The 9,730-nt window shown below is 31.8% G+C and overlaps 1 protein-coding gene across 2 annotated transcripts; it reads left to right on the top strand.

The window, feature by feature from the left end:
• The first annotated feature begins 1,309 nt into the window (after nt 1-1,309).
• On the top strand, nt 1,310-3,791 carry LOC111995052 (profilin-1). 2 transcript variants are annotated; one of them, XM_024026945.2, is made up of 4 exons: nt 1,310-1,604; nt 2,606-2,743; nt 3,369-3,511; nt 3,602-3,791. In XM_024026945.2, the coding sequence occupies exons 1-3, from the start codon at nt 1,482-1,484 to the stop codon at nt 3,501-3,503; spliced, it is 396 nt and encodes a 131-aa protein (XP_023882713.1). In that variant the 5' UTR covers nt 1,310-1,481; the 3' UTR covers nt 3,504-3,511; nt 3,602-3,791. The 2 variants fall into 2 exon arrangements, with proteins under 2 accessions (XP_023882713.1, XP_023882712.1); XM_024026944.2 differs by having other exon boundaries at nt 1,314-1,604; nt 3,597-3,791.
• Nucleotides 3,792-9,730: the final 5,939 nt, after the last annotated feature.

Below are 9,730 nucleotides of genomic sequence, written 5' to 3'. Positions count from 1 at the left end.
GGGTTGGATCGATGGTTGTGATGTGTGGGTGGTGATTTATGGAGGTTGTGAGTTTGTGATTTGGTTTTTGTAGGGGGTTTCAATTTATGAGGTTGAGGGTGGCAGTGGTGGTAGCTTTGGGCTTGCTGGTGGTGGTGGTGGCTGGCGGTGGGTGTGGGTTTGTTAGGTCTTCCATAGAAGAGAGGGTAACAAAGAGGAAGAAAGAGGAAGAGACGATAAGAAAGACTAAAAAAAAAAAAAATTAAAGAATAAAGAAATAATATTTAAATAAAATGATTAAAAAAAAAACTATTGATATTTGATATAAGTGGGGTATTAAAATAAATAAAATAATTTTTGAGTTGTTAAATATTATAATTTATAGTAGCATCACTGTAAATACTCTTATTCATTTTCTCTATTCTTCTTCCATTCCTTTCCATCAAACCAATATAGGGATAAACTTTGTCTATATGAAAAAAAGGAGGGGATATTTTTGTATGGACAAAACTTAATTACAACACCTTAAGTATAGTTTCTTATGTTTTTCTCTTAAGCTCCGCTTGAGAGGAGAGAATAGAATGGAATGGAAAGAAATAAAAAGAATAATTTTATAATATTCTTCCCTTCTCTTGTTTGGGAGTTTTAATAGAGGGGATGGAAAGTCAATTCCCTTGTTTGAGAGTTTTAAGTGGGAGAGAGTGAAATAGGTATGAGGGAACACTTATTCCTCTATATTTCCTTAAAACCTCAAATTTTCATTCCCCCCGAAATTGGAAGGAATTGGAGAGAATAGAATTAAATTTAATAATTTTTTTACTAAAACTCTCAAAATACCCCTATATATTCAACCATTTATTTTAAAATAGAGGTCTAATAGTAATATTGTCGTAAAATGATTTCATTTCATTCCATCTATGTTATTCCCAAACAGGATTACTTACATTCCATTCATTTTCATTCATTTATTTTAAAATATCCAATCAAGGTTACTTAATTCCATTCTATTCATTTCCCTTACTTAAATACATTTCATTCATTTTCATTCTCTTATGATCATCTCATCTCATTCCATTCCATTCTTTTATGAACTCCCAAGTGAAGCCTTAAAGTTCAGCTATGTGACTGTTTAACTAAAAAATGTAGTTCCATTTCACAAGAAAAATTTACTTAACAAAATTTTAAAAGATAAATATAAATAATAGTACCTAAATACTATTTGATAAATTTAGAAAATTATCATTATTTTAGAAACAAAAATCACCGTGGTTTCAACGCTACTGCTTTTGCTACTAGTGCTAGACAACAGAAGACCACACAGATTTTGCCTAAAAGCTTATTATTATTATTATTATTATTTAGTAGATTCCTCAGCAGACAACAAAACCCACCGAAATTTAAAGACAAACTCACAAACTACAACAACATAAAAAATCTCCAAAGCAACAGGGATAAGAAAAACAATCTCCAGACGTACAAAGTAGAAGAAGAAGAAGAAGAAGATGTCGTGGCAAACCTACGTCGATGATCATCTCATGTGCGAAATCGAAGGCAATCACCTCGCCGCCGCAGCCATCATCGGCCACGACGGCAGCGTTTGGGCCCAGAGCTCTACTTTCCCTCAGGTCCTCCTCTTTTTTTCTTTTTTCTCTTGAAGTTTGTAGATATTTTTATATGGTTTGATGGGCTTCATGCCTAATTCCCCGATCTTATCTTTTTTTTTTTCAATTATTAAAATTTTGGTCTTTTATTATAATTATTTTTCAAAAAAGCTTTTTGGAATTATGTTCTTTTATTATTTGATCAAGAAGTCAAAAAAGTGGTTATAAGCTAACGAGGAGGGCAATTATTACTTTATTTTTATTAATGTTTGGTTAGTATGTCACCACTCACCGCTACCGGCCTTAGAGGCTTTGTACTGGGATTCTCTTTCTGTTTCTATTTGAATGAAATTGCGTTTGTTCTCAAAAAAAGAATACATATATTGAGTTTCTCAAAAAAATCTGTTTTTGTAAAATTAGTTTGAGCATTTGTAGAAAAATGGTTTGCAAGGGCTTGAGCCAATTAAGTCTTAGCTCAAATGGTGTTGGATGCATGAGAAAGAAGGGCTCTTTCCTATAGCATTTTCTTTTGCTTGCCTTGTGGCGTCGTCTTTGGTGCTTAAATTGGGGGCTGCAAAAATGTGAATTGCTAAATTGCACAGGACAAAAGTTTTCCTCCAAACCAGGTTGCAGGAATCTTCTTTTGGCTTATAACGTAACCATTCAAATGATTGTCCTTGTGTCATTTTTGTCACATCGCATGATCCGTTAAGTTATTTAAACGAGTCACACGACTGATAGTGTTAGATAGGTCATGTAACTAAAAGCACATACCGGTTTGAAGGAAAATTTTATCCAATTGTAAAGTTTCGAAACTGACTAAGTTACTAGTACTGATTGTAATTATTGGGATAGAAACTATTATTCTTTTTTTTTGGTTTCATAGATTTTAAAGCATGTGTTATTACCCTGAACGCACATGTTTCCTCATCACAATCACATCCTTTGATGCCTTGTATATTGATGCTTCTTTTCTGATTTAACCATGCATTTTTTTTTTTTTTGTGTCCCTGTTGATTTATTAGTTCAAGCCTGAAGAAATAACTGGCATTATGAATGACTTTGCTGAACCTGGGTCACTTGCTCCAACTGGATTGTACCTTGGAGGCACAAAGTATATGGTGATCCAAGGTGAGCCGGGAGCTGTCATTCGAGGGAAGAAGGTGATGAGCTCAAAACTATTTTTAATTTGACCATCGTTTTCAGAAGTAGGTTTAAGGTGCTTATGCAGAGTAGTGAGCATGTTTATTTGTTTAAGTTCAACTTGGAAATATGAAGATCAAAATGCTGAAATGTTCCTTCCTTGAATTGATCAAAGCCCCAAAGTTAGACCACTTACATATCTATTTGAATTTGTTTTAGTTCAACTTGGAAGTATGAATATCAAAATACTGAAAAGTTCCTCTCTTGTATTGGTCAAAGCCCCAGAGTTGGACCATTTAGCATATCATTACTGCTTCCGCAAGTAGTTGACTCATGGCTAAGTACATGCCTATGTCACCATTAAACATTTAATTTGCCTGTACCTTTATGTACTCGACTTCATCAGAAAGTATATTATCAAGAGAAAGAGGAGGGTGGAAGAAAGGGCTTTCTTTGGAAGCTGGATACAGTTATTATTGAACTGTTTAGCTGCAGCCCTTTACGTTTTCTCCCTAACTTTTTATCGTATTGTTGTTTTCTTTTTTCTTTTTCTTTTTTTGATGAGTATCATATTGTTACCGATATAAAAAAAAAAAAAAAAGTATCATATTGTTGTATTCTAAGACTTTCTCACCACAATTTCAGGGTCCTGGAGGTGTTACCATCAAGAAGACTAGTCAGGCCTTGATCATTGGTATCTATGATGAACCAATGACTCCTGGTCAGTGTAACATGATTGTCGAAAGGCTTGGTGATTATCTCATCGATCAGGGTCTCTAATTATCTTGGTATGTCATGTTATTTTGTCAAATCTTCTTTACTTTTATACAAACAATCTAGCATTTACTGACATGTTAAAATGATTGGTTGTAGTGAAGCAATATTACAAAGTATTAAGAATCATGGGAAATATGCTTGGAACCAAAAGTTTGGTGCTTGCGAAGTGATGACTATGGTCTGTCTTTGTAATCTTTTTTATGAGAAGTATTACGATGTTTTTCTAGTGAGTCATTTGGCAACATTACCTTGGATTTGATTTAATGGATGTGGTATATTGATTGGCATAAATCTATAGACTCTTTAATTTTGCCTGGGTATATGCCTGCCCGTTTTAGCAGTTTTAGCTATGTTTCGTGTGGCTTCTTTTCTTGTCAAAACCAATAATCTATATATATATATATATATATATATATCTGTATATTATTAAAAGCTAAAGCGTAATATTTAATATTACTATGCTCCCTTTGAGCTACATCAACAGCGATGTCATTACCCTTCTTTTTCCTAAATTTTTCCCATAATTTTAAAATACATTTTCTAAATATTTCTCATAATTTTAAAATACTATTAAAATGAAATGATTTCCAACCCTATCTACACCATAAAGCCCAATCTTACGTTAATGCTGATAATGTTGTCTTTAATGCTAACCCCTTTGTGTCTCCCCTCCTTCTCCTTTTGCTCTTCTGGTCTTTTACGCTTTCAAAACTTCAGAAATTCACATTTTTAACGCCAAACTCTCTCTATTCCCTCCTTGGTCTCTTCATCTCCTTTGAATCACTTCTTCATACCTATTCAATTGCCACTTTGCCAAAAAAATCAGAATCCTGACTTGGTACGCATTATCTCTTCCTTTTGTAATTAACATTTTGCTATTCTTTCAACTAATTGAGCATTAATTCAGACCCTTCTTCAAATTTGTCTCTTGATTAATGGTGATTCTTCATATTCCCGATCAAGAGGTTCTTCAAAATGTTCAATTGTTCCCAATTTGAAATAGAACCCCTACTGCTTTATTTTTCTATATATATCTACAATCTCTCTTCCTCCATAGATAAAGAGCCTATCAGCCTAACCTATACCACTGAAGAATCCAATCCTTCCCACTAATAAGCCCCCACACAATTATCACATTTAAAGCCATGGATATTTTGTCGTGGGGTTCTTAGCAAACAAACAGCCCCCACCACCCCCCCCCCCCCCCCACCCCAAAAAAAAAAAAAAAAATTCAAAAGGTTTTAGAATCAAAGCCCTTCAACCTCCAAACCAAAACATTGTCAACGTTAAAGAAGTGTTTGAACAATCTGTAATTTGGTTCTCACAAGTTCAGATCAAATATATATATATATATATATTATGGATACTTACAGCCATGGTTGAAGCTTCAACCACCATGAGATGCTGTCAAACCATGAGATTGTCTCTGTCTCTCTCTCTCTTGCCGCATTTTCTCCATTTCTACAGGTCTTCTTTGCTTAACTGTCATAGACATGGTGAAGGTTTTGACTATTGCAGAAGATGGACGGTTGTGCTTGAGCCACTAAATGCTTAGGCAAGCTTAGTTGTCAACCACTTTATAGTGTGTCAAATGCTTGCAAGCCGTCAACCACTTATTTCTTTCGTAAATTGCCGTAGGCTTGTGTTTTTACTTAATCAGTTTTTAATGGGTGGACAAACCAATGTCTACCGTTCTTCAGTTTTTTTTTTTTTTTTTTTAATTAAATTTCATAAGTGATCAATGGGGTTGGGCATAATAAAAAATTATTGGTAATCAAATGGGATAGACATAATTTAAGATAATTTAAATAAAGACTTGAATAAAAAGTAGTAGAATATTAAACTTTAACAAAAAGTTTAAAGTATATTAATTTCATTTATGTGTATATATATATATATCCATTGATTGAGATACTCAATATTTATTTATGTTTGCTTTTGATTTAGTATTACTTATTTGTCTAATGAAAATTATGATATAAAAAATAAAAATAAAAAACATTTGAAATATAGATATTTATATTTATTTGAATTATTTTAGTCAATTTTTATATTTTTACTAATTTAATTTATTTATTTTTTAAAATAATTATTAAATTAATTACGACGTCATCATGGTTCTACTTCAGTTTGACTTTAAAAACCTTAAACCTCTCACTTTATTGATTCTTTGAACAGTCTAGATTTCAAAATCATGTCTGTAAATGACAATGCCATAGACAATCTCTACCCACTTGGTGTCACAAATCCTATTTGGTCCCTCAAGACATTGTCTTTGCTTGAATATATGTCATTGGTATAACAAATTGGGGAGCAAATTATGGAGAGAGATCACAACTTTTCTTTTCTTTGTTTTTCATGAAAAAAGTATATTGGAAAATGGTTTCTTTTTTCCAAATTTGTTAGGCTGTGGTTGGTCATGATTATTGAGAGTTGGAGTTGTTTGGTTGTTGACCATAAATGCATGAATGTTTTTAGGGTTTGACAAGTTAGTTGTCAGTCAAAGCTTGTGTGTGTATGTTTTTTTTATAGATTATTTCACACTTTGTTATTGGAACAGTTGTTACATTGTAGGTATTGCATATATTCANTATTCCCGATCAAGAGGTTCTTCAAAATCTTCAATTGTTCCCAATTTGAAATAGAACCCCTACTGCTTTATTTTTCTATATATATCTACAATCTCTCTTCCTCCATAGATAAAGAGCCTATCAGCCTAACCTATACCACTGAAGAATCCAATCCTTCCCACTAATAAGCCCCCACACAATTATCACATTTAAAGCCATGGATATTTTGTCGTGGGGTTCTTAGCAAACAAACAGCCCCCACCACCCCCCCCCCCCCCCCACCCCAAAAAAAAAAAAAAAATTCAAAAGGTTTTAGAATCAAAGCCCTTCAACCTCCAAACCAAAACATTGTCAACGTTAAAGAAGTGTTTGAACAATCTGTAATTTGGTTCTCACAAGTTCAGATCAAATATATATATATATATATATATTATGGATACTTACAGCCATGGTTGAAGCTTCAACCACCATGAGATGCTGTCAAACCATGAGATTGTCTCTGTCTCTCTCTCTCTTGCCGCATTTTCTCCATTTCTACAGGTCTTCTTTGCTTAACTGTCATAGACATGGTGAAGGTTTTGACTATTGCAGAAGATGGACGGTTGTGCTTGAGCCACTAAATGCTTAGGCAAGCTTAGTTGTCAACCACTTTATAGTGTGTCAAATGCTTGCAAGCCGTCAACCACTTATTTCTTTCGTAAATTGCCGTAGGCTTGTGTTTTTACTTAATCAGTTTTTAATGGGTGGACAAACCAATGTCTACCGTTCTTCAGTTTTTTTTTTTTTTTTTTTAATTAAATTTCATAAGTGATCAATGGGGTTGGGCATAATAAAAAATTATTGGTAATCAAATGGGATAGACATAATTTAAGATAATTTAAATAAAGACTTGAATAAAAAGTAGTAGAATATTAAACTTTAACAAAAAGTTTAAAGTATATTAATTTCATTTATGTGTATATATATATATATCCATTGATTGAGATACTCAATATTTATTTATGTTTGCTTTTGATTTAGTATTACTTATTTGTCTAATGAAAATTATGATATAAAAAATAAAAATAAAAAACATTTGAAATATAGATATTTATATTTATTTGAATTATTTTAGTCAATTTTTATATTTTTACTAATTTAATTATTTATTTTTTAAAATAATTATTAAATTAATTACGACGTCATCATGGTTCTACTTCAGTTTGACTTTAAAAACCTTAAACCTCTCACTTTTATGATTCTTTGAACAGTCTAGATTTCAAAATCATGTCTGTAAATGACAATGCCATAGACAATCTCTACCCACTTGGTGTCACAAATCCTATTTGGTCCCTCAAGACATTGTCTTTGCTTGAATATATGTCATTGGTATAACAAATTGGGGAGCAAATTATGGAGAGAGATCACAACTTTTCTTTTCTTTGTTTTTCATGAAAAAAGTATATTGGAAAATGGTTTCTTTTTTCCAAATTTGTTAGGCTGTGGTTGGTCATGATTATTGAGAGTTGGAGTTGTTTGGTTGTTGACCATAAATGCATGAATGTTTTTAGGGTTTGACAAGTTAGTTGTCAGTCAAAGCTTGTGTGTGTATGTTTTTTTTATAGATTATTTCACACTTTGTTATTGGAACAGTTGTTACATTGTAGGTATTGCATATATTCACCAATTGTAGGAGATAAGGTCCTGAATTCTACAGATTTAATTTTTAACTTATACCAATGAAAAATTATGTATTTCTTTTAATAATTAAAGTACTATACAAAGAACAAAAAAAGGGCTTATGATATTGTATATATTTTAATTATAGGTGGGCAATTTTATCCAAACAAAAAAAATGTCATAATTATGGCTTTGTGCAAAAAAAAAAAAAAGAAAGGTGTAGCAAATATGCTATCGCAATCTTGCTTTGTTTTTGTGTAGCTGTTTGTTTATTTTATTTTGGCTAACAAGGAATGCACATTGCATCGAAGTGTGCATTGTCATTTGTTGTTGGACTAATATGTTTTTCATATAAGGTTTTGTAATTCTATTTTAAAGATCAATGAATACTAGCCTTTTTAGATATTGAATATAGACTTCCAAAGATATGCTTGCTATTTTTCTACTTGAAATTTTCAATGTTGTTTGAAATTAGAACTTCTCTTTAAGGAGGTGAATAAAGAGCCAGTCAAGGAAGGACGAAATGTGGCCTTGAGCAAGAGAATATTGTTGAACCATTCAAAAGGAATTGATAAGGATAAATATTTAATACTCACAAATAAGGATAAATACAATACTAATACTCTTTTTTCCGATGACAACTTATTCTTGTCCCACTTATTACCAAAATAACTTTAATTGGTTACCAGCCCAAAATATCTTTAAACCTTACTGTGCTAAAAAACATAAGCTAAAATATTAAGTGAGCCCAACAATTGTAGCTCCTGTTTCTCCTCATCTTAAAACTAGACATGACACTGGCCATTTTTCAAAGCCATCTATTGTGCAGGTTTGTGCATTATTTTAGAGATAGTCATGGTTCTCTTATTATAGTCCATAATTAATTCATTGCCAAGGAAACCCATTGTGGATGGCTGGCATGCTCTATTGAGTGTTACACTCCTGTCACGAACTATGGATCAAGGATTTGATTGCGGAGTTTGCCAACTCCCAGTTGCTGGCATCAATTGGGTTTTAGGAACCTTGCTTGAAGGAGATTTCAGATGTGTTAAAACAAATTCATGCTTTTAGTGAAATAGGTAGGACATATATCCTATAAGACAGTTTCTAGAGTGTGTAATAAATAAACGTAAGTGTTGGAGTTCTATTATTTGTTTTGAATTTTTTTTTTTTTTGGGAATTTTTTCGTGCATTGCACGGGTTAGTGACTAGTATATAATAATAGGTGAAGCTGAGAAAAATTCAAATTAGAATTCCAAATTAGAGTTCCAATTTTGCGTCATGATGTCTTAAATTATTTATTCTTAAAGAGTTTTATTTCATAATTTTAGAATCAAATGTGGGACCACGTAATAAATATTCATCCAAATAAGTTATTAAATACAAAAACTAAAGAATTTAGAATAAATGAATCATAAAAATTATAAAATAAAAAAAAGTGCTGCACAATAGTAAATAATTAAAAAAAATGGACAATTTACATTTTATATCTAATAATATCCTTACAATTTTTTTAAAAAGTTAACAAAATATAAAAATGACTATTAATAGTATTTAAATTATATATATAGGAATTATATTATAAATTTTATTGTATATATTTAAATGTATTCATCATATGCATGGGGTTACAAGCTAGTTAGAGTAATAACCAACAATTGGAGTAATGATTCATTACTTTGGGAATACCGTAATATTGTACTCCATTCTCTCATGTGAAAGTGAGTCTTATTAATAAATTTTATTGTGAGATTCATCATTTATGTGAGCTGAGGGAGTATAATAGTGCTATACTCCAGAAGCGCCTAATAATTTTTTTCATCTTTATCTGGGGATGACAATAAATTGGGGTTGGATCACGGGTGTCGTGTCCTCTCTTCAAAGTGAGGTAGTGGTGATTATGTTGAGAGAGAAATGAGTGTTTTGGAATATAATTGAATATGTATAAACAATTGCATTTATATATAGGACTGGAATAAGATAGATAAAGTTATAGGTTAA

This window comes from Quercus suber, unplaced genomic scaffold (assembly GCF_002906115.3).
Source record: "Quercus suber isolate HL8 unplaced genomic scaffold, Cork oak 2.0 scaffold_222, whole genome shotgun sequence".
In the NCBI taxonomy this organism is placed as follows: Eukaryota; Viridiplantae; Streptophyta; class Magnoliopsida; order Fagales; family Fagaceae; genus Quercus; species Quercus suber.
This window is presented reverse-complemented; position numbering and strand designations above follow the sequence as displayed.

Excerpts from the sequence above, each read along its gene's own strand:
- LOC111995052 (XM_024026945.2), top strand. The coding sequence starts at position 1,482 with ATGTCGTGGCAAACCTACGTCGATGATCATCTCATGTGCGAAATCGAA. Across the intron at positions 1,605-2,605 it reads AGAGCTCTACTTTCCCTCAG|TTCAAGCCTGAAGAAATAAC; the intron begins GTCCTCCTCTTT and ends TTGATTTATTAG. Across the intron at positions 2,744-3,368 it reads CTGTCATTCGAGGGAAGAAG|GGTCCTGGAGGTGTTACCAT; the intron begins GTGATGAGCTCA and ends CCACAATTTCAG.